General features: G+C 39.5%; 1 protein-coding gene across 5 annotated transcripts in view; it reads left to right on the forward strand.

The window, feature by feature from the left end:
• Positions 1-22,952, forward strand: part of GPATCH2L (G-patch domain containing 2 like) — a 43,556-nt gene extending 20,604 nt beyond the window's left edge. For all 5 annotated transcript variants that reach the window (XM_058025731.1, XM_058025728.1, XM_058025730.1 and 2 more), the window contains 2 exons: positions 4,494-4,585; positions 9,541-22,952. In XM_058025731.1, the coding sequence (XP_057881714.1) occupies positions 4,494-4,585; positions 9,541-9,713 (265 nt within the window). In that variant the 3' untranslated portion in view covers positions 9,714-22,952. The remainder of the gene's footprint in view (positions 1-4,493; positions 4,586-9,540) is intronic.
• Positions 22,953-25,718: the final 2,766 nt, after the last annotated feature.

Genomic DNA, 25,718 nt, shown 5'->3' on the forward strand with positions numbered 1-25,718 from the left:
CCCCTGAGCGTGTGGAAATACAGGGATTGCCTGCAAGGTCAGGCCTTTTCTGAGGCAGCCAGAGGAGTGAACAGATGTCCACAATTTCGTACTTTTCCCACTTAAGCAAAACAGTATCCAGTTCATTCTAGGCAGCCCTTCTCCCTATTTTTTTACTCATTTTCCATTTAGCTGGAGGATTTTCATGTCTTCCTTTGCTAAAGCCTGGCTAATATTGCAGTTGGGAATATAACTGAATTCTTCTGACAGGCGTGCAATGAACAGCAGCTATCAACCTAGTGTCACATGCAGTTGACTGGGGCCTAATATTCCCATTTGGATGAATCCTAATTCTCTGGAGTGAAAAATAAATTCCCCTTGGCTTCAGAATTTTTTTGTTTTACTTGCTATTTCAAATCTATGTACTCAGCAGATCTGGCAAACAGTAGGAGTCTTTCTGGCACAGTTACAGTGTGATTCAGTGTGAAAATAGGGAATATAATATATGGGATCACATCTCTGCTTAGAGTGCTTACATGGAAAACAAGAAGAAAATGCATTCACTTGCATTTGCCACATGCAGACTTTTAGGAATGAAATTGCCACATCATTATAATGCTTACTTGGGGAACAGACTGATGCTGTTGAAGATCTATGATATTTGGATGATTGAAGAAGTAAGCTGACCTATTAGAGATTTTGGAATCTGCAAATGTGCTCTAGAAGCCTTCCCATGAGGCTCTGCAGGGCATAGGAGACTGCTGTGCATCAGGAATATCTACACTGGGATGTGATAGCAAGAACCACTTGTGCATGTGGGAGGTTTGCATGCAGATAGGATGAGTGACTTGTATTGATTTACACATGTTATGTGCAGATTAGACTGGTGCCCAGCTGGCTCTGTAGTCAAAGAGGAGGAAGAAGTCTGCTTTTACTATTAATTTTGTAAAGCCACCATCAACAGCCTCAGGTAACACCTCAGGGCTTAGAGAAAGAGCCTTTCATTTGGCTTGTGTTTGCTCTGAATAAAGCATCACAACAGCAACAGCTGGGTAGTGTGGAGATTTAGTAGCAGTATCTTTGTTAAAAGGCAGTCTCTATTAACATTCACTTTAACATGAGGATAATAACATCCCTTGTTTTTCTAGTAGTAGACTAATGACTGCCTCTCACTGTATAATGCCTTGCTTCTTCTGAGGATAGGGTTAGAATAAAGAGTGTAAGCAGACAAGCTGGATGATGTGAGATGACAGTGAGAGGCATACACTCCCAAGTCTGCAGTGTGCCTCTTGCCTCCAAGAAGGCCACAGGTTGTCATATTTAGCTCTGTATGGCCTTTTCAGAGACCTTTGTAGCAAGATTGAGCTGGTTTTTATCCTGAAGTTTCAAAGAGTGGATTTCATGCTACAATTTAGATTTCACAGATGGTGAAGTTTTCAGGGTCCTGATGCTGTCTTGTAAGATTCTTTGTGCAATGGTATCTGCTTGTGCTCTGTATTGTCTCCCACAGATTATATTGTCAATCCTAATTTTCTGTTGAAATACTGTGGTAGATGTGAAATAGTGGCAAGCTCCCATGCATGGTCATCTCAAACTGCAGAAGTGAGATGGGAATCCTATGTATGCAAGCACTGATCATTAAAAATCATGTAAATAAAGTCATAGAATAAGTGTGGAAAAGAAATGGAAGGAAGCATTACTTCTGACACATTAGAGACTATCATGAATTTAATCTTTCTGCATAACAAAGCCTGTTTTTTCTCGAGCATGACCTGCATGCAGATTTAGGTACCATAAGTACTTGTATTAAAAACAAAAGACAAAAAGTATTTCCTGAATAATTCCTTTAGTTTGTCATTACAAAAAATATTATCACTGTCAAAAAGACACTATAGACTTTTCATATTGTTGAAAGCCATTTTTCCTATATATGTGTAATTTTTCATTCACTAACTCCTGGCAGTGACTGCTGTGTGAGTTGAATATCTTGCAGCCAACAAAACAGCCACATTTTTGATCCTGATTTGTTTCTCTAAGTGTGTTCTCCTTTTTCTCTTCCAGGGTTAGAATTTCTGTTATCTCTAGATTGTAAACTACATTTTCATGTTAGTCTCTGGTCACCTGGCAAATCCATCTGTGACTAAACAGGCAACTTTGCTTTTTTCTTATGATAAACCTGTCATAGTCCAAAAGAAACCAGGGAATTATTTTCTCATTACTGTTTATGCAAAATTGAAGAAAGCATGGAGGCCTAGCAGAAGAGAGTGAAGACTAGTAAGGACAGTGTAACTTCTATTTTACTTTATAAGTTTAGGCCCACATCTTTCATCTCACAACGTTCTGGTCTCGAACTTCTTCACAGAAGGCTGTGACAATGCACAAATATGCATTTTCTGTCAGCCTTTACTGTTCTAGTCTACTTTAGAGTAATTTTTAATTGTTCAGAAGAGTTGTTAAAATTCAGCTTTGGAAGGAGCATTAATTCATCATTGCAACTTGTGATATTTTCATGTTTTATAGTTCAGCCTATCACTGCTATGGTGGGTGCTGTGCATATCCATGACTTGATTTTCCTAGTGGTGGTGTTTGTAGCAGTCTATAGGAGTCTGCTTTTAAACTGAGATTCATGAATTCCGTTACTTCACTGATGTAGACCTTCATGCAAGCTAGTGATTAGAAATTTACATTGAAAAGTGTGCTATCTACCAAAAATCTCCATATTTCATAAGTTATACCTCAGACATCCTTTCTGTCCAGGCCTTAATGAGGACTATCATCCCTGAATGCAATCTTCTGCTCTTCTCTCTCCCAAGGTACTTACTACCTGGAGATTCCCTGCAGATTTATGGTGCCTGTAAAGTGCACCAGCCTCTTGAAATGACACTTTTACCACTGGGTCAGTCAGAGCCAGTGAATAATCAATAGGTTCCTGATTTACTAACTGAAGTGTGGGTGATCAGTAAGGGATAAACCTGGAAGAAAAACATGTTATTGAGACAATTTATGACCTCTGAGCCTTTGTATCTTACTAGATACAGCTATTAGATAGAGCATTCTTGCTAGTAATCTTCTGCTGAAGTATGATTTGTCTTTACGTGCACTACAAGAAGGGATTTTAAGATTCTTCTGTTTTTATTTTTCTTTTTTTTACCCCTTGTGTAATCATCAGGTAAGGGTAGATGTTAAAATATGTTAGCAGAGAGCAAAATCTAGCTGTAGCATTTGTGAGCTGGGAAAAATTGCATGAAGTCTCTTGGAAATGATAGTACATACTCCTCCTAGGATCAACTGGTTAATGTTGGTATAAGTTCAAAAAATAAAAAAGGGAACATTTAAAATTTATTTTTGTTGTTACATTATTTAAAATTAATTGGATTATTACGTACAATTATATAATAGTCTTGCAGTTAGTAATCTAATGCTGTGTCACTGATGCAAAATAAAAAACGGAATCTTTTCTTCAGGCTATGTGTGTTTAGATGTTTCAGAATACATGGTTAAAAGCTGTATTAAAACACTGTATAGCCACTATTATAGTCATGTACAAAATCGGTTTTTAGCATTCACAGAGTTACTTAGAGGTAAGTCACTTTGGTGTACAGACATGAGATTTGAATGTGCATTCTGTAGATGTGCCACTATTTTTGAAAGCTTTTTTACCTCCAGGGAAGGTTTCTCTAGTCTGCTGCAAAGACTGTTATTTCTGAATTAAATTCTCTGCTTCCTACAGGTACGTGACTTGGAGGAGTTCTCAGTTCAAGTCAGTTCCACCCATACAGATTTATTCTTAATTGGCAAATAGCTACTTCTTAATTGGCAAATGATTAAACTGAAATGGCCATCAGTAGGCTTCAGACTTAACAGTTGATGTTAACAGAACAGATTAAGCATTTGAGCCAGTTTAGGGGTGCAGCAAGGCTGCCATAAGTCAGATTCAGCTGTTTGCACAGCACTTTAATAAGGAAATAATGATTTTAAAAACACATGAGACAGCTTTGTGTTCCTAACTTTATGAACTTACTACTGTAATGGAAACAACTTGCGTGGACATTTGCATTATATGTACATTCTAAGATGACTCTACAGTACCAAATAGATTGCAAAATAATTTCTGACTAAGGAGCAAATATTACACAGTTTACATAAAGAGCAATCTTGCAGACATTTGTTATTGTTCCATAGAAATGATGGTAGGACACATATCACATCACTGCTTGGTTACGTCTTTATATATGCAAGGAGTTAGTTTGGAATTAATACAGAACCAAAAGGTTGAAGGCTTTAAAGGCTAAGGAATAATTATTCTTCTGAGAAGTTTATGTGTGAGCCCTTAAAGGAAATGGGAGCATAATTTATATTGACAAAGAATGTGAGCAAAACTCCCTGAGAAACTTTTGGGTTGAGATACTTACTAGTTAAGAAGCTGATGGGAAGGTAGGAGCTGGAGGTGACTGGTCAGTCTTACAGAAATGTGATATGGGAACTGAGTTTAATTTGTTTTATTTTCTCCATAGGCAAGCAAATGTCCATCTGGGACCACCATGTTCAAGGGACATCAAGAGGAAACGAAAGCCAGCTGCAGCCTCCATGTCTAGCCCAACATCAGGTAACCTCCAGCATTTTTATAGTCATGCCCCTTTTTAGCGAAGCACCACAGGCAAAGGTAGCATTACTTTGGTTTGAAACTAATAAAGTGTGTTGAGAGGGCATATTGTGTTTTTGCATAGCATCAAAAGCTGCCTACTGAACAATTTTTTGGCAGTGTAGCAGTGGTAAGTTAATTTGCAGTGCTTCACCTTACTGTGAATAGTAATCTGCTTCTTCATAAGGTGTTATTTCCACTGTCCTAAAATATGGAGTTCATAATAGGCAGTTGATCAGTATGCACAGAGTATTGGGCTGGCATTAGCTGGTATCTCTGATGTCCTTTATCAGGGTATTTGTAGACAATTTCACAGGAGCAAAAATCTGGCATTTTTTGTGTAATCATTGGGTGAAACCACGTACTCCTTGGGGGTTGTCTTATTCTTTTGGATGAAAATAGTTTTTTCTTGTTATGGGGATGTAGTCATTAAAATACTGGTCTATTTTCATGTGGCAGATTTCTGAAAAGTCATTGATTAGTCATCAGAATATGAAAAAGTTTTAATCTGGTGAACACAGTGGGTTTTAGCATGTTCCTTTCTGTCCTTTGACCTTACCCTATCTTGCGACTATCCTCTGATACATGTTCTTCCAACTAGTTTATTAATAACTCTTGTAATCCAGTAACAAGGTAGTGGGTAAGATGATGGAAAAAATAGAGGTGTAAAAACAGTGGGGAAGACCAAATGAACTGATGATTAATAGAGGGAAGTTTGTGTTTCTTCCTTGGGCTGATGGATAGACAGAATAATGAAGTAGGGAAGAAAGCTGAGCTTTCTCTCCAGGCCACTGATCTGGATTGCAAACTGTTGGAAAGGTTCTTTACTAAAAAAATAAAGAGAAAAGAACATTATTAATCTGTTTTTCAGCAAAAGTCTCATCTATTATTGATTATTTATTTAGGTTATTCTTTCCTGGCCTTTGAGTATTCCATTTTGAGATGTTTGAACTTCTGTAGTAAAAGGGATAGTATCTGAAACCACAGAATCTTAGTGCTGGAATACTAGATTTTTGTGGTATGAGTGCTAATGTCTCACTGTCCCCTGTTACCTGTCCATTTATTTATTGTTCAGAGAGCTTCTGTTTCTATGCCTACATGTTTCAAAGTACTATTTAAGTTGTACTTACCTGATTAGGCAAATTGTATAGTGAACAGTTTTTGAAGAGTTGAGAGTGCATCTGAAGTGGAGCTTAGCTCTGGAAATAGCACAGGGGCTTGGAAAGCTTTCTTACTATGGATGAGGGAGAGAGGATTGTTATGTACTACAAAATAAGGAAGAAGTGTAGTTAGTAGAGTGTGGGCAGCATGCTTAGGCTGATCATCAAGAGACAAGGTCTGCAAAGTCCTTAATGGTCAGAAATTGCAAAGATCCCTTCCTGAGATCCTGTTTAGAAATATCCTCAGCCAAGTGAACAGCTATGGGAAGGGTTTGCTGCAATACTGACTTGTAGAAAGAAACTTTTGTGATTGGGTAACTGAAGTTGTGTCCTAAATGATGTTCTACTACAGATTCATAACTACAGCTGAAGCACAACCTGGACAAATAACTTGGAAACTTCTGGAATCTGGTCTTATTTCTGTCAAAGGAGATTTTGTTACGGAATTACTAATGTCTAAAAAGATACATAGTATCTTTCTGCCATGATGTAGAATTAGTTGGACACTCTTACATTTGTTGGATACTGATGAGATAAAGATTTTTCTCCCTTGCCACGTATCTACTCACCCCCATGTAAATGTCATATACTGGGGTTCACATGAGGAGTGCCTGAGGAGTCAGGGCAGTCTCATTTTTTTCACTTCTGAGGCTTTTTATGTTTGTGGCATTTTACTTCTGCTAAAGGTGGAGCACTGGTAAATCAGAATACAGGCCCGTGCCTGTCATGCAGACACAGAGTGCTGGATTTCTTCACCTTTAAATAGCTCCTTCACTGAGTCCAACTGCTCTCGTCTCACTTGTTGACCAGGTCCTGCTTCAGTGATCTCCTTTTTTGCAACCTGAGTGCCCCGTGGAGGTGAAGGACACAGCCTGAGCTGGCTTCATCAGTCAGCAGAACAAATGGGCTTGCTGTGCCGAACATCGGGCCATCTCGGATTCCACCTCTTTTATAGAGATGAGTGATGAAGAGGGGCTCGTTCCGCTTTGCCGCTGTATTAATACACATCAGGGGCCAGCTCCCGGCACTAAATCACGCTACTGCATACATCTGTTATCGGACTCCTCACCAGTGTGATGAACAAGACTGCAGATAGAGGCTTCCTCGTGTCATTCTTTATAGGATTTTCCTAAAAGAATAAATAGCTCAAATCTCTGCCAACACTATCCCCTGTCATTGTGATGAATTTAGCTTCTTTCTTAAACATGCAGCTACAAATCTTCCGCTGTCGCCTCACCCCCCCACCATCCACAGAAAGTTTTGAGTTGAATTTGGCTGAAATCAGAAGATGCTAATAAAAGGCAGATGAGATGTCGATGCTGTTTCCCTCCTCAGTGCAGGAATGAGAAAAGGCAGCTAGAGATAATATTTATTTGGGAACCAAGCAACTAAATTTATTCCATGTCTTCTCACGTACTTTCAAGACTGTGAGTATTTATGAGTTCTGGTAAAGTATCTTTTCCCAGAGACCCTTGCATGAACATCAAAAAACTACATTACTGTAGAAGTGCCTTGGGTCTCTATTGTATTGCTATAGTATTAAAGTTCTGGTATTAATCCTGCTCTTTGAGGCTAACTGGCCTAAATACCATAACTGAGCTGTTGAGAACAACAAAACGTGGGTAGAAAATTCAGAATTAACTTGCACTTTAGGAAATGACTTTTATCAAAATTAAGTTGGGCAAACTTATGCAAATATTTAGAGAGACTGAAAATTAATGTTTTCCACACGACACAATTGAACAGTGTGAGCCCTAAAGCATGAGGCCTTTACCTGATAAGAGCAAAAATCTGGCAGTAGAATAAGGAAATCTGGAGGAAGTTAAGGTTGACTGTACTGGATTAGACCAGAATTTCATCCAACTCAGTGACCAATAGCCAGTGCCTAGGGAGGAAGATGATTTGTGGTGGTAAAGGTCCTTTGACCTTTCAGTGATCTGAGACTTGGAAGGCATGGATAGTGTCCTTGTGTTTAGTTAATTTCCACTGCAGTACAGTCGATTTGGAATAATATCCCCAGTGGCACAGTAGAGCTTGTCTGAGAAATACTGCATAAAATGTTATTCTCATGGAAGTTATTCTCTGGTTTGAAAGGAATCTGATGAAGATTGTCACGTCTGTCTTCGTTTTGTCAGAACAGGCCACAAGTACAGATGGTTGTGTCATAAATGGTGAACAACTAACAATCTTTACACTGTTGTTTTTAGTGTTTATATGGTTTAATCCGCTGTGTATGTATGTAGCAGTGCACATGGTAACTGGCATCCTAATCAGCTATTACAGTGAGTCTAGGGTAAAAATCTACATAAATAGATTTTTGTCTGCTTTGGCATGTATTCGCACCTAGCTTGTAAAAAAGGTGACAGCAGCCTGTGAAACTGCTTATCAGAGAGCAGTCTGATGAATAGTAGCAATTTGGTGAATTTTCCTTCTTTTATTTCTTGCTAATTATTCACTCTTTGCCATACCCAGAAACAATAAGACAGTTTCAGTCTTTTCTTTTTCTCTTTTTATGAGGAAAGATGGAGAGCCTGAGTGTGGAGGCTGCTAGCAAGGGGCACATAGTGTGATTGTGAGTTTAAGGACTGACAGTTGTTGGGGTTTTTTTCACATTTCATATGACCTTCAGATGGAGGAAGATGATGGGCTAGATCTAAAATTGCAAGGTACTTTTGTCAGCTGTGTTGTAGCTGTATGGGAATGACTCACTGTTTTGGATTTACAGAAGCAGCATTGTTGGGGTTCCAGATCTACTGAATGTGGAACCTCAAGCATTGAACTGACTTTTTATTTAAACTTCAAAGCAATCTCTCCTCTAGTTGAGGCTTGTTGTGGCCTCTTTATCCTTCATCCACTACAGAGCAGCAGATGCCACTTGTAATTAAAACACACAAACAACTGTTATCTGTTGTGAGACTACAATGAAGAAATGCATTTTGTATTGAAGTAGTTACTTGTTTAAAAAATTCTGTTTGCTCCAAAGACTCCTATGGCAATTACTCTTCTTTACCTGGCCCTGTTCTGCTTGTGAGGATTGACTTGGTTCAGGATACTGAGAAATGGAGTAAACTCTCATATCTCTAGGTTTTTGGCAATCCTTCTGGAAATTTGGGTGACTGTTAGGTTGAGCTATGGATCTGCAAATCTCTCTGGCTATTATAGCCTGTCCCATTTTGAAGCAGTGGTTGTATTGAGAAAATGAGAATGAATTTCAACCTAGTTTGGCAAGTAGTTTCTTGTCATAATAGGCTGATTTACCATTTTGGATATATGTGTAGGTTCATGGTACTGCCCTTACTGGGTGAAGAGAAGTATGTTTTCCTCTTTAGATGAGCTCAGCAACCTGAAATTTACCACAGCTTCAGAGACTTTGAAAGTCTCAAGTAGAGAGTTAATTGAGTCTTTGCAAGGAGTCTTAAGTTATTTTAAGATGAATGATTGTGAATTGATTCACATTAAATATGGGAGAGGTAAAACTTTTGGTTTTCAGCAGGAACTCTGACTAAGGGAACTAGTTAGTGGACTGGGAACTTAGAGTTTTGAATGTGTGAATCGTTAGAGCAAAATTGTTAATGCTATCAAGAGCCTCTGTTTCAGAGGAATTTGGATGAAGAACTTTTAGAAATTCAATAAATAATATCCTCATAAATGAAATTATATATATGAGGAGTTTGCCATGAAGTTAGTTGTTCTAACATTTTTTATTGCCCTTTCTTACTGTCTTCCTCTGTTCCCCTTTCCTGCAATTTTATATTTCAGCAACTTTATCTGTCCACATGGATGCAGCAGAATCAGAGCTACCAGCAGCACCATCCTTGAAATCCCAGAACTCTGAGTGGACTGGGAAAACACCAGCAGCTGAGAAATCTACTATTGCTGCCTCCAGTAACTTTTTTAAAATGCCACCAGAGAAGAGCCCTGGATACAGCTAAAAGGGAAGCACTGCAACTGTAAAGGCTTGCTCGACTTTGGAAGTGTTTGATTCTGGTGTTTGTCTGCACCAAACATCTTGTTTGGCAGTGTGGTATCTTCAGTATTGGTGCGTGGTGCGTGCCATCATCCAGGCTGGTCTGTGTGCCTCACACACCTAAATCATGTTTGTGAATCTATGTTTAAGAAAAGGTAATCAGTGTTGGGACTGCAGTGGCTTTTAGAAATTTTCCTGCTATCACTGTATTTATTATGAATTCATCTCTTTCCCTGATTCCAGCTCATATGTAATGGGTCATGTACAGGTTTTCTTTTGGGTTTTCAGATCCTTATTCACCCTCTGGACATGTTGCTTGTTTGTGTACTTGGCATTTTCAGGGTGAAAGTCCCACTGCCATTCAGGGAGGCAGGAGTCTCCCTCTGCTTGCTTCCAGACCAGAAGGATTTCTTGGCTGGGGAATGAGGAGGGAGTGCTAAGACATTGAAACATGGAACCTGAATCCTGTATTAGCAGAATGTTTTCTGGCCATGTGCTAACAGACTCAAATCATGTTGCTTCTGGCAAAGCAAATATGGTGCTTGTCTTTGTAGAAATTGCCATTAGCACGCTGGCAGCATTGTCCATTCAACCTTTTCCTTCTCCCTTGTTCTGAATGTCTTCAGTCTTTATTGCATATTGCATGTTCATTCCTAAACCTCCTACTGGATAAGGATTTGGGAGAGCTACTTGGACTAAATGTGCAAGCTGGTGTCCTGGATGGAAACCCAGAGCCTTGAATATTGTTGCAGTGTGATAGAAGATTATACAAAACATCCATATCTCAGTATATAAATTAAAAAATGTCTGTTAGTGTTTCTAAAGGATGCTTGTTGAAGTTAACATTCCATTGAACAAAAAAGCCATTTAAAGTGTCACCTGAGTTCAGAGCATTATAGGTATAGATCAGACTCCTTCTGTATCATGCTTCCTCTTCCTTCAAAAGTATTGTCAGCTACACCTACTGGAGGTGTCTCCACCTGCTGATAATTGCGCATTACACTGCAGTGTACACTAAAGAGATTCTCTTCACACAACGTCCACTCGGTCTGCTGTTACCTCCTGTGTTGCAGAATATATGGACAGGGATTTCTTCTCTCTCTGTAATAACTCCGGAGCTTGTCTTCAACTATGTTTTCAGCATATGTATTTGTATAGCATGTACCAAGGAACAGGTTCCCTCACAGCTTCTTAAGTCCTTTAAGTCCTGTTTGTATGAATAGAACTTTTTGCTTTCCTTGTGTGGAGCTTTCAGACAGGACTGTTTAAACTTGTAAAATCTGTTTTGATTGTGGCAGTTCATGTAGCACTCTTAAGCAGACAGCAAAATTTGTGTGATTTTACTGATTTTGCAGTGTTCTGTTCTCTTATGAATCAAATGACTGAGAGACAGATTTGATTGGGTGAATATGAAGCAGTGATTTATATTAGCTGTGTGTTAAAATGGGAAATGGTCATAATATACACAAAAATAACTGAATGACTGTAAATCATGATTGACAGATATAGTTAGTTATACTACATGCACACTGTGTCTGATCCCCTAATACCTACTTATTCTTGGGGAGACATCCAAATTGGATTTATATTTTGCAGCACAAGCAAACTGTCAGATCTGTCACTATAAATCCTTCTCAAAACTCTTTTTTTTCTTTCTTTTTTTTTTTTATTTTTTTTTTATTTGCGTGGTACATTTAAGAAGTAATTAGAATGGGGAAACCCTTTTTACCTTAATGATGGAATACAGAAGTCTATTTGGATTACAGGACAAGCTGTAATAGTTTATAAAGGAAGAAGTGTTCCTGTTTTAAAGTTGTCATGGCTTTTTCTTATTTGTAGCTATTTTGAACAACAATGCCTAAGGGGTAACACAGGAAGTCTCAGCACTGGAGGGCCTGTAATCTAAAACATCTGAAGAGAAGGTAAACCTAAAGAGTAGTAGTTTGACTATCTAGTACTCACGAATACAGTGAATGGGAAAGGTGATAATGTTCTCCTGACAACTTGCAGATAAAATTTAGTATTTGAAGCCTTGTAATCTAAGCTGCATGCTGCTCTAATGATAATGAATGGTTCCCTGAAAGAGCATTTGTGAAATTGACTGGTTTTTATCTTGTGGAGTATCCTCCACAACCTCTCTTAGTTTGAGTCTGTTCAAGAGATTTACTCAGATTACTGACCATTCAGCTTTATGCAATAAATACAATTTATTTTATTTACATACAATTTTAGCCATTGTATTCCCTTTTAAAAATCAGTTGTGATATATCTTGCTGCATTCTAAGTATTGTCCAAATAGTTTTTTCTCTTCTGTGATGTCAGGATGATTTAAAAGCTTTTTCAAGAAAGGTGTTAGGGAATCAAGAGCTTTCATCTCATTGTGGTGGTGGAGGGGTGGGTTGCGATGCTTCATGTGATTTTTCTCTGGGTGCAGGGAAAGAGAATTTATCATATTTTCCTATTGAGGTCAGTAGCACTGTTATCTGGTTAAGCCCTTACTTAGGTTGTAAGCTCCTAGGAGGTATTTCTTGTCTTTAAAGGCAGATTATACCCGTGGCAGTACTGAAGAGCAAATGTGGCAGTGTCTTGACAAGCCATACTTCCTGCCATGGCAACTTCCTGGAAGTTCCAGGAGACTCCAGTTATTGCAGCTGCCCTGTCTTTTCTATTTCTAGGTTAGAATCCATTTACAAATCAGTCAGATTCTCAACCAAATTCTCCTGAGTGGTAAGCAACCTAAATGAATCATGTATCTTGTTACTCTAGGGTATTTATCAAAATATATCTTCAGACTTCAGTAACTTGATACAGATTTTAGTACCTACAGCATTATTAGATGAATAAAATAAGTCCATTGATTTGCCTCTTTTTTTTCATCTAAAGCAGATTTCTTAAAACTCACTCTGCTCACACAGTACTCAGTGTGAAGGATACTGCTTCCCATGTGGATTACTTGAGTAGAAAGGAGTAATAACATGCCTTGCTTTAGTTGCTGTGCTTCTGCCAAGATGGTCCAGTATGTGATTATTGCTCCAAAGATACTCAGCTCACTCATATTTCACTTTTTGTGCACCAGGACGTCCCAGTCTTTTTTCAGTTTTGTCTTCTCTCTAGTTGTCTTCCTCCTTGTCGTTATGGCACACTTCAACTTTGCAGACAGGACCTGGGAATACCATACTACAGTGACAAGCAAGTCTGGGAAATTCCTGAAGTATGTTGAAGATAATTTGTAGTCACAAGTACTCAGCCAACTAGGAAAGATCCCCTCCTAAACCTGTTATTTATTACTGAAGAAGGATTTTTGAGAGATATGATGGTAGGTGGCTGCCTTTGCCACAGGATCGTGAAATGGGTCGTTTTAAAATCTTTGATGTAATGAGAAAAATGGTCAGCAAGGTTCCTACCCTGAATGTCAACAGAGCTGACTTTAGGCAACTCAGTAAGCTGGTTACTAGTGTGCTGTTCCTTGAGTCTGGTCAGTTTTTTAGGAATCACCTTTTAAAAGCACAAGAGCAGGTGATCTCTGTGTTGAAAGTCAAACATGCCATGCAGAAGACCAGCTTAACAGGGAACTCCTCTTGAATCTCAGGAAGAGAAGGATTCTATGATCTCTGGAAGCAAGGTCAGGCTTCACAGAAAAATTACAGAGCTGTAGTTCACATATGCAGGGAGAAGCTATTAAAGACCAAAACTTAATTAGAGTTGAAACTGGCCAGAATTGTTGTGTTAGACAAGCAAGGGTTTTTGAAGTACATAAATAGCAAGAGGAGGTCTAAGGAAAACATTGGACTGATATTTGTTGTGAATGATCACCTGACAAATTGGAGTGACGAAAAGGTGGGGGGCATTCAGTACTTTTTTTTTCCTTGATCTCATTATAATACTGACAGACCTTGGGCTGCTCTGTCTTCTGATTTGGAGGATCGTTACTGTGGGAATAGTGACTTTGTGCACATGGAGATTGTAAGGGACCAGCTGAATGTTTGTAAGTCAATAAAGCTAGGTGGGATTCATCCCAGAGTACTGAAGGAGCTAGTGGTTGTTGTAGCGTGACCTCTCTCAATCCCTACTGAAGTCTGGGAAAGGTCTATCTTTGGGAGTCTGGGAAAGGTTTATCCTGACTGAAATCTACTCAGTGTTATTCTAGTTTATAAGAAGGGCATGAAGTGAGACCCAAGAAACACAGACCTGCTAGTCTAGCCCCAGTACCTGGAAAAATTGTAGAGGAGATCATACTGGGTGCTACTGAAAGGCAATTAAAGTCCTTTAAATCATAGAATCATAGAATATCCTGAGTTGGAAGGGACCCACAGGGATCATCAAGTCCAATCAAACAGGTCTGGTGAGTGATGTGTTGGTTGATGGTGAAAGTGATGATACATACCCCTTCTTGTCTCTGGGCACCTCGTGCAATGGCAACAGTTTTTCACAGATAGCAGTGACCAATCTTAAAATGACACACTTCTGTGTATAGGGAGAAGATGGACAGAAAGAGAAATCAAAAACTGAGAGAAGCATGTTTCCTAGTTGTTCTTTGCACATTCCGGTAGTTCAGTGAGCTCTAGTCAGGATTAATGCCAAGCTTGGTAAGTCCTGGAGAAGACTGACTAAAAGAATGTAGTTTCTGTCATGATGGATTTATGATTTTAAGGTACAGTAACAAGTGGAGAAAGCAGCAAAACAGGAGCTGGAGAGAAACTTGTTAGAGGCTGGGACTAGTGCTACTGGATGATAGATTAGCTTTGTGATTGTGGTATGCAGAGGCGTGTCTTGCCAGCATCATTCTTGAATAATGACATTGAGTAGGGTAGTGCTGTCCTTCAAACTGTAGATGCTCTTGCTGTTATATTCTGGATGTTGTAGAGATCTGCTTAGTGGGCAGAGGATGAGAAGGGAAATTGTAGGAAGGGCAACAAGAAGTGTGATGGAGTGCCTCTTTTATTGTAACCCCTTCTGTACTGAAGAAGGAAGATGCTACAAAAACCATGTGTGCCTAGATACATACAAAAAGTATGTGTGCCTAGATATTGAAAAGAAATTATGTTAAGTGGATAGGAACTTTGCTTCGTTGTCTTGAGGAACAGTTTGTAACCAGAGAATTTTTCAGTAAAGGAAAAGTGAAGGATACTACATTTGTTCAGAAAATGTATTTTAATGGTCTGTTAGGAAACCATCAAAGGAAGATGAACTTATGTTCTCATTGTTTTACTTCATTTCTGTGGTTTTGTTTCCTGTATTCTGTTCCAGTTTGTGTTTTGTGACTGCGACATCCTTTTGTACCATCAAGTGGAGGAAAAATTCTTTACAGTAATGCTTCTTAAGGCATGAAGCATAAGGGGACACTTGCTATACAGGAGGTAAAAGATTATCTTAGGCCATTAACTTTACTCAGTACAAGGCTTGAACTCAGCACAGAGGACATAATGGCTTAATTGTACCAAAGCATCTCTTTTTAAGAGAGTGAATAGTGCCACAGGCGAGTGCCACAGTGCCACAGGCAGGTCAACTAAACTGGCAGCAGTGCCTGCAGACCCATGTGTGGCTGAGCCTCAGTCATTTGACATCTAATACAGATTTACATTGTAGAGACAGAAGGAACTTTCAACATCGTTCTCAACTTTAATGTGGTGAGAATGCCTTCCCATGCAAGCATGGCTGTCACTGTGAGTCCAGCGAGCTGAAAAGGTGTGCTCACTGGCTTGCTATGTCAAGAGAATTCTTGTACCAGCTTCAAGAATTGGTAAAACTGGAAAATGGACTGGTACAGCCTGTTATATCAGAGAAAGATGCAACATACATATACTTGCAGACAATAATCAAGAAAAGCATTGCTGAGTCCTGGATGTTATGAGCTAGAGTATTCAATGTCCTAAAGCAGAGATGCCAGTATTAGGATGATCAGGGTTTTGCAAAGCTGCCCTCTTGTCCTTATAAACTCTGAAGGAATTGGGATGAACAGCCTGAAAAATGCTGTACTGTGTCAGACCAAAGGTCTGCTTGTCTTGGTAGTCTGTCTCTCACAGTGACCTGGTTTGCCTACCTGGGGGGTACTGTAAAGATAAAGCAGTAATATAGGGATACTTTTTTTTAGTGTTCTCTTAGCCCAGTGTCCTGCCTCAAAAAAGATGTACAAATTTTTTTTGAGGCTGGAGAAAACATTTTTGAACTTTTGGTTAGTGTATTTATCCTGCAATGGGATTTAAATATATTTTTACAAGGACACATCCTGATGATGAAAACATCAAGTAAGGATTAGCATATCTTTTTTTTGTAGTCAGTTTTCTTATTAATTACTGTATTTATAAGTAAATAGCATCTTCTCTTGGAATATTTTTTTCCTAATATCAACATCCTGACATTGCTTCTTACCATGCTTTTTTTTCAGCAAGGGTGAAAAATCTTGTTCTTTCTTTTCAATGATGCTTTTTAGACATGTATTTGTATGCCCAGTCAACAAGTCCTATGTAATCCACTAACCCATATAAATCATTTTTCATAAGCTTCATACTGTAAAACTTGTCATTTAACCTTTAATTGTGCTCCTGCATGAAAATCCCCAGTATTCCACATCCATATGCATTCAGTTCTAGTGTCTATACTTAAAGTATTCTTCAGTTACAGAGTAAGTGTTAAGAGTCACTTGTGGTACTTCTCATAGAGTGTTCTGATATTGCTATTCAGGCTTCCTATACTCATATACCCAAATATGCTGCCAGTCTTTGCTGCCCAAACGCTGCTGTAATACTACAATAGGAGGTGGTATTCAGGCAGTTGAACCTAAAATTCTTACCACCGCTTTTCAGTGTACAAGGTCCTAGAAAGTAAGAATTATTTTTTTTTAATTCAAAAATCTATTGCATTTCCTTTAGCAGTATTATAGTGCAATTTTGTACCAATCGTATTTATAGTTTGCAATACTTAAGAGCTCAGTCTGTTTAGTTTTATCAGAAGAAAATCAAAGGTGTCATGCCTGTGTGGTAGAAAACCATTATGGCATTGGAAATTCTAAGTAATAAAGCATCTTTTTTCTTGCAGGTGGCATATAAATTAACTTGGAGCTAAACCTAGGCTGCCTAGATTGGTGCATTTCATTTCTGGAGGCATTTATAAGAGGCCCATGATCTGAGACTGGTCTGGTCTGACCAGAGTCCTTGGGCACTGCTGAAGTCCTTGAATTTTCCCTCAGGTTTTGACAACACCAGATAGTGAGCCAAAGCTACCATCAGTTGCATTTCAGCTTCCCTCTGCTGTCAAAGAGGGCTCTCCTAGAGATAGCTCACAAAAAGGTCTACTCAGAGTCTGTGAAGAGCTGCCTTGTGCATGTCCCACATATTTTATGAGGTCATAAGATTTAGCTGTTTGGTAGGAGTTGGACTCTGGGTTCTTGGGACTTTATTTTAAGGGTAACATGTAAATAAGAAAGATTCCTGCTTGTATTCCTCTGTTTTAAATAAGATGTGTATTCTCTGAATGAGGCTCTTGCAGAATCTCTGTTCTGATTATAGAAACTGGAAATAAATCAATATATGAAAGAAGTGTTTTATCTGATATAAAGGAACTGAGTTGAGATGGGGGACGAGAGGTTTTGCTGACATTTGCCTAGATTTACAGTATTGGGCTCTCCATTAATCTGCATGCTTCCTTGACCGTTTCCATAAGTATAAAGTATAAACTGTAATCTGAAGGTCTGTAGGGAGTTACTGTGCTTTTCTTGCTTTGAATTGCAAACCTGAGTGAAGGATTTGAGGTAATTTATCATGTCCATTCTTTGGAGTTTTTTTGTAATGATTTTGTTTCCCAGTTTGTCAGGACATTGTCTCTAGACAAGTGAGATGCTCCCTGTTTGGAATTTGAAACAATTCCAGAGTTTCTTAAATAGCCTTTCATTTCTAAGGCACTGCTTCAGATCTGCCCAGTTCCAAATGGGATGTCATTTAAATGAGCAGGTCAGTTTCAGTTGATAGTTTAATGGATATCAATTCACTTTGCCAACACCAACATCCTTTTAAGATAGTTTGGCATCATTCTTTTTTACCATGATAACACACCTTCAAAGATCAAATGAACAGAGGACTTCTAATTTTCTTTTGCCTATGCCTGTGTCCCAGTATTAATAGCTATGCATATTTGTGGTAGGAGCAACATAGGAATCCCTTTACCTTAACTGTTCCAATGAATAAACTGTAAAAATTAGATCCCAAGTGGACTAAATGTTTTTAAACAAAAAGATCAAGATCCTTTGGAAATGGCTTCAAGCTTTTAACACCATATTGGCAGTAGAGGGTTGTCCCATTTTTAAAAGTGGTTATTTTCCTCTCTCATCTACAAGCTGCACCTGTGAGAATTGTGAAATGTTCCTTGTGAAATATGCTGATTTTTTTTAGGTATAAGTAGTTGGAACAAGGAGCAATAGATTGTCTTATGGGAAGGACTCAGATTTGGCAAACTACTGGTAATGTCAAAAATTTCAGATGTCTAAAACTTAGCTGTTTCAATCTTACACCTACTTGCAATTTTGGAATTTTAAAATTTTAGTAATTAAGCATTTTATCTGATAATTGGATTAATTTCTATTTAAAAAGGAAAAACTGAATGGTGCTTTTTTACATATGCTTAATTTTACATCCCAGGGCTGAGAATTTTCTCAGTTCAGTTTGAATAACTGGTGGTAAGTTTGATAACAGGGCTGACTATGATGGCATTCATCAATTTTGATATTTTTCAAGCCATGAAACCTTTCTTTGTGCTTTTTCATCTCATAAAAATCAACTGAAACTACAGATGAATGCAAGTAGACTTGCTATGTTCTAATGGAGAACTTCTCACATATAAATAAAAGGGTATTTCCAATCTGGGGTACAAATTTTGTTCTCTACTGGCATGGAGTAATTTCCCAGTAAGAACAGATACATACATTCTTTTTTTTAATGAAATATAGTATAGGTTTTCAAAGTGGTAAACTATATTAATTTAATTCATTTTTGGTGGGGGAGTGTCAGAGAGCTGTCTAATTATGAGAATGTGAGCAGATCTTAGGAGTTGCTGCAATAGGGCAGATGTAGCACACAGAGTTTTCAAAACACACTTTAAAAATTGTACTGGAGATTGGAGAATTGTACCTAAAGATTGGAGGAATCTTCCTCTGAGAAGTATCATCACTCGCAGACTGCCTACAGGTGCAGTGATGGCAGACCAGTGGTTCTGATAAACTAATGCCAGCACTGACACTGATGTTTCCCTTGTAATTTTGACACCAGCTTCCTGAGAGGTTCGCCAGTGTTGCCTTAGGGCTCTTCATCCTGCTTCACAAAATAATTTGCAAATGCTTGGACTCACCTAGCCCTCCTCCATGGGGAAACACATGTTCCCATTTTGAGCCAGACACTCCTGCTGCTGAATGTTGTATGGTGAGTGAAAGAAGTCCTGTGTTTTCTTTCTTGGTCATCCAGTGAACAGCAAGGGGAGCTTTCCTGAATCTTTTATCCCTTACTGCTCCTTTCAGATACTGTGGAGATAGGAAGGAGGGAATTACACATGCAGGGTTTGATTCCTTGGTTGGGGAGAGGGGGCCATGAGGTGTGGCTGTTGTTCTGCACTCAAACAATGCAGGAGCTGCCTGGGGAAGGTGACATTTCACCCTTGTCCCCACACTGATAGGCTGCATGACTCTAAACCATGGGCTTCATCTGCTTACATATGTATTTAGACATTTAAATAAGAATCTTCTTCAGCACCCCCACCCACCCCTCAAGTAACAAATAAACCAGAACATTTGTGCTCTGATGACAAAGCTGCAATTTGAGTGGCCCATGTTGCTGTAATCAGTGCCCTTCTGCATGTGCAGTGCAATGCAATCAGGCACTTGCATGATAGGTTTGAGGGTTGTGTGTCTCAGTCTGTCCATCTGCCCCCTTCACACGGGGCCCTTAGTGTAGGACAGTTGAGACTCTCTGAATGAACAGCTGCTGGCTTGGATTTTTTTTTCTCCCCCTTACTTAGGCTGACTTCAAGCTTTATTTACTGCACAGCATCCAGACTCCACTCTGAAGAGGAAAGATATTTGTTAGTATCTTCAGGGTATCTCCTGCTATGACAGCTTAGACTGTTAATGATCTTGTGTGCTGAGCATTTGAATGTTACTGTCACCCTTATTGCCTAAGTGAGGAATTTGAGACTGAAGCAAAACCCTTTTTTTTTTTTTTTTGTAATTTGAAGGGCCTAAGATGAGATACACAGACAGTGGCAATTTGCAGGGACTGACTTTGTACCCTTTTGTGGGTTCAAATCACATTTCTTACAAACTTCCTTATCACCTGTAAGTGCTCAGAGATTCTTCACATCCAGCCACAATTACTGATGAGGTGAGGAGCACTGTCCTTATTGCTGAAGTCTTTCTATGGCTTCTCAGCTAAGAGAGAGATGGTAGCAGGCAGGCATCTCTCCAGGACTGATGGTCAGTTGCTTTCATCATGAGAACCCAGACAGCATCCTGCTTTGTCCTTTTTGTCATTGGGTCTGACTCATTTGTGCTCATCTCCTTCAGTTCTTGCCCTTCACCTCTCTGGAGGCATGCCTTCTATGGCTCTGTATAAAAAGTCTCAAAAATAAACTCTGTAATAATTTGATTTAGCATTACTGTAAAGGGTATGGACCAAGGGACAACTTAGGATGGCAGAAAAGAGATTTCTACCTTTTTGAGTATTTTTATCTGTAATCAGATGTATGTATATCTGTGTGTATATATTTTATTTATTTTTGAGCTAGGACTTGGTATGTATTCACTTTGTATTGGAGTTTCCTTATAAAGGTATTTTAACTTCCCCAAATATGTTTTGTCTCTGGAAATACTATGATTCCTGGACTTCAAAGGAACTGAAAGATCAGCCCCAAATGCATAGTATTGTAGAGAATCTGCTGTGAAGTAACTTGTCTACTACATCTCAAAAAAGAGAATATGTAGGTGAAAACTTGCTATGGAACAATCACAATTTATATACTTTTACCTGAACATCATAGGATGACATGAATTTTAACTCATGTCTGGCAGAGATATTTCAAGTATTGTCCTCTTGATTATTTTCTCTAAACTACACAGTAATGATTGTCTAGTAAAGTAAACCTGACTATTGTTTAACAAATGATAGGCTGCCTTCTAATGCCCAAGTCAGCAAAGTTTTAAAAGATGTCTTAGTGTATATTTTGGGAGGAATGCCCTTGGAACCAGAATCAATCATCTGACTGAGCTGTATTAGAAAAAAGGAAAAGATTACAAAGAGAAAATGATACTAACTATTGTCTTTATTATCCTAAGTTTTGTTCTGTTCTCTCCATGGACTCTTGGTTTACATCTTGTAGAGAAATTAGTGCATCTTGAAAAAAAAACAAAAAGACAAAGACAAACAACCTCCCTCTACAAGCTTTTTTTGTGTTCATTTGTTAGATGTGGGTTAGCAGGTTCTGTTTGCAAGCTGAATACCCATTTTCTTATTTAAAGAGATTCCATAAAGCTGAAAGATGAAAATCAAAATGTTTGAATTTCTATTAATAACATTTTGGGACTGGACAGATTACTGCAAGGATAAGAAAATCACAATTGCAGCTAAGTACTGCAGTCCACATAGTTCCTTGCTCACACATTGCACCTCACACCTGTGCTAAGTGGGCATTTTGTGAGGAAAGTGCACTGTTTGCTCAACAGAAGCATAAAAGATTACACATGGTAAGTTGCTGCACACCTTATCTTCTCTCTGCTAATCGCTGTGGATAAAGTGATGATGGTGCACTACCATATGACTCAGAAACAACTGCTGAAAACCACAAATTTATTTCAGGTGAGTTACATCCCATGTGTATGTATACTTATATGTAACTGTGTATTTGTCCCTGGGAAGAACCCAAAAACTTGTCACAAATAACTGACAACTGGAAGAATCAGAGCTGGTCTATTTAGAATATGTCTACTCTGTCATTCTGCAAGTACCTCAAGTGTTTAGGATATGGATGAGTACAACTTCTACTGCTTGTCACTGAACTACTGCTGGTAATTGAAAATTGGAATGCAGTGTTCCCTGGAGAGTTTGTCATGGAGCTCAAGAGGTTAATATGTAGTTATGTGATGATACTATAATTTTATATGCATCTGCAGATACTGCTAATAGACATTAAAGTGGGCATTTACATCCTTATTATGGGTCAGTACTTGATGTCATAATAAAAAAGTCACATCAGAAAAGTACAGGATAAAAATCTGATTATGCACATTTTGGAATGTAAATGGCTTTAAAATTCAAATTGTCACCTGGTGGGAGGATCAGGAAGGAGTCAGAACAAGGGCAAAGGGGCAAAGCTGTGAGACACAAGGGGCAAGATAAAGGAGGAAGAAGAGACAGGCAGGAGTAGGCCTTTGCTTGGATAGTTTATATCCATGTGAATACTATACCCCATTACTTAAGCCCTTCATGTCATCTCATTAAACATAAGCTTGAGTGAAAAGTGGACTTTGTAATGGAGTGTGAAGGTCAGTAAACTCCAGATGTTCTGTCTTTCTACAGGTTTCAAATCTGCTCAGTGTTGTTAAGGCTAAAACATCATGTAGGTTAATGCAGGGTGTGCATTTGTAAAGCATCATCAAAGCTAATGAAGTTTTCAAGGCACAATGACAGCTGAAACTCTCTCATAAGTCTGCCCTAAGTAAATATACTGGCAAAGCTGTAACTACTGGCCCCAGAGCTTGAGGAGGGGAGGGTACTGAAGAGACAGACTTTGAGTTCTGAAGGGCTGTGTAGTTTAAAATCAGCGGAGAAGTACCATGAGGACTAGAGTAGCATGTGTGATGTATGTGCAGCTGGACACATCAGGATACAGTGAGTTCAGTTGCACTCAAAGGGTTTCCAACATCACCTTGAGTGTCTGTGGGAGCTGAAACCCTAAAACATGTAAAAATTTGGAAGGGTGTTGACATTCTATTTCTGCACTAGTTTTTCATCCAAGCACATCCTAAAGCACTCTAAAAAGTCTGCAGTTGACTGAAATGTTAGGAATTTTTTGGTTGGAAATACAGGATGCAAGGCCATGAAGTGGGGTAAATGGTTTATGACTGATGGAAGGAAAAGATTTGTCCTTCCATCTCCACTGCATTGTTTCTTCATGCTTGGCTGTAAGCTCCTGCTCTTTGCCTTTTCCTCCTTTGACTCCTCTGAGTCACATAAACCACTTCAACTGCAAAAATTGACTTGGTTTCTGCTGTTTTATTCAGTTGATTTGGCTTGATTGATGTGCACAAGGAGTGCTAGAGGCAGCCCAGGGCATGATGGCAGGACGGGGACTGGGGGCTTGGATGGGCTGGGAGAAAGTCCTGGGAATAATGGTTTGAATGAGGAAGACTCAGACAGCTGGCAAGCACTAAGGTTTTAACTTTGGCTCAATCATTTACAGATCTGTGCCAACCACCCCATGGTCTCCAGGGATTCAGCAGCTCTGAGGAAATCCACACAGTGCAAGGCTGCAAGAGGGGCTTTGAGGGGGTGCTAAAGTCACATGGCCATAAACTGCATATACCTCTTTTCCCAGGTGCTCCTTAAGGGTTTTGACACGATCTTTAGCTGAGGAGGGAAGACACATTTCCTGTGACATAACTGTATATGCTTCCTAAATAGGGATTATGGTTGAAGGGGTCTTGGCTGCTCTAGAGAGCCCAAAGTGTAGTTTACATGGCTGTCTTCTCTTTTGGGGTCTGATTTATCTATGAAGCACAATGAATGATGGGGCAAAATTATTGAAAATACTTGGTCTCTCTATGGCATGTTGCTTGTGATGAGAACCAGCTTTTCTGGTAAAAGAAAATGTTGTTAAAAATGCTATCTATTGTTTGCAGCAGCTTTCAGTAAACATACTGAAATGTTGAGGCCCACAACAGTGCTATATTGGTATCTGATACAAGACAATGTTTTGGGATCTGATATAAGGCAATTTTCTCAGGAAAATGGGAGGCACAGAGAGAAGTTAAAATTTTGCGAGGATTATAGGGCAGATCTGTAGCAGACCTGAAAGGCTTTGGAAATTGCATGGCTAGAGGCCTTATATTTCTGTGTGCCTACACTAATGAGGTGGAATAAAACTCCAACTCCACTCCATTCAGTGGATCAGTGAGACACCAAGCAGGCTGGTGGCAGTCAGTCAGCTACTGAGTCATTTAGTGATTAATGGATCCTTCTTTGTGAATGGGCATGTCCCTTGGCTGAGATTGCTTTAGGCTGCTGAGAGAACAGGAATGGAGAAGTCCATCCCCCTGTTTGCAATTAGTGTTTGTTATTAAATGCTGACAGTGTGTTCTCTCCTCTCATGTATCTCATCTTTGTTTATGTACTGGATGTTGGCACAGGCTTCTGTGCTGTAATGTCTTGAATTAGCTGCTGTTGAAAGGAGTCCAAGGAGCAGTGTGCTCTGAGGAGGACGGGAGGGTGGGAGAGTGGCTTGGCACCAAAAGAGCAGGAGCAGTTCTGAGGGAAGGATGAAAATGGGTTTAGTTAAGTGGGAGGCTGGCAAGGAGCAGCAATGAGTCCGTGCACATCTCTGCTCTCATATGTGAGGCCAAACACTTTGATGGGAATAAGGAGCTGCATAGGAAGTGTAACCAATGGCAGGAAGGGGACATAGCCTTGGAAATGGTTTGGTAGAAGGGGATTTTGGCAGACATGGTATCTTTGGGGAGATAGATGGTGCTTGAGTTAGGAAGCATGGGATCTAAGAGGGGGAGACTGCAATCACTGGAGATTACCATAGGGATAGAAATATATAGAGAAGTAGTAACAAAACTCAAGCTGTCTGTGGAGGATGAGGAAGACACTAAAAGCAGAGAGAAGAATGGAGAAAAAAATACTGTCATCTCTGAACCCTCAGCTGATCTGAAGGGCATCACTAGGTGTATAGGACACCAGAGTGGCATCAGCCCTCCGAGTGGGACAGCAGACTTATTCCAATCTGTGGGTTTGACACAGCACCTAGGAGGTTTAAGATGCAACATCTGGGCTAAATGCTAAGGCAAGTGCAATGGCTGAAGCTCTCTGCCCTTCCCTATGATGCTGCAGCAGTGTGTGGCATAACAAGCAGAATTGGCCGTTTTGTAAGTCAGGACTTTCATGTGTTTGTGTGATGAGAAAAAATGTAGCAGGATCTACAAGGAAGAGGTATAGTTTGGTTACAAGAGGCCAGGACTTTGAGCTCTGTCTCCTGCAGCCCATCTGCTCAGAGTGGCTACAACAGGTTATTTTAAGATGAGAGGTAAAGCCAAAGTGAGATGATTTTTCTGGCTCTAGGATTAGATACCATCTCTGCCACTCCTCTCCTGCTTTCTTCAATAGGGGGATGAAATGTTAAATAGGAATAAACAATTTTTATTGTTGGAGTGCTACTTGATTATAACACATACCATGTTTCTTTGCACAGTGGGAATAGACAGGGGAGGTAGCATGAGGCCAGGTTTGCCTCCATTGGATGCATTCACTCACTGTCAGCCTGTGACCTGACTGGTTACAGATTTATTTGGTCCATCTGAGTCACATTCCTAAAATCCAGGTAGCTTTGGCAGTTGTGCCAACTAGAGCCTTGATGTTCACTGGTCACCTGGAGTGGAGTGGGACAAACACTGGTTTATTGATCACCAGGTGATCTGTGTGTAACTGCCCCTCTGTGTTTTGTGGTTTTGTCCTCTGAATATTTTGCTCTAGTCTCTGCAAACTTTGCTCCAGAGTATCTTGGACAGCACAACTGACTGCTTCTAGTTACTTCAGATATTTTGGATGCACAGCTCTGTTTAATCCAGAGCTCATTTGTTGGAGCAAATTGAGGTCCACATCACCAGAAGGATACCTTGCTCCAATCGGTACTCACCTAGCCCAATTGGAGTGAGCATCTTTACCTTTTCCTATCTCTTACTTAGTCTTTCCTGGTTTTCCCATCCCTCTGATGCTGC

The sequence above is a fragment of the Melospiza georgiana genome, chromosome 6 (assembly GCF_028018845.1).
Source record: "Melospiza georgiana isolate bMelGeo1 chromosome 6, bMelGeo1.pri, whole genome shotgun sequence".
NCBI classification, from domain to species: domain Eukaryota; kingdom Metazoa; phylum Chordata; class Aves; order Passeriformes; family Passerellidae; genus Melospiza; species Melospiza georgiana.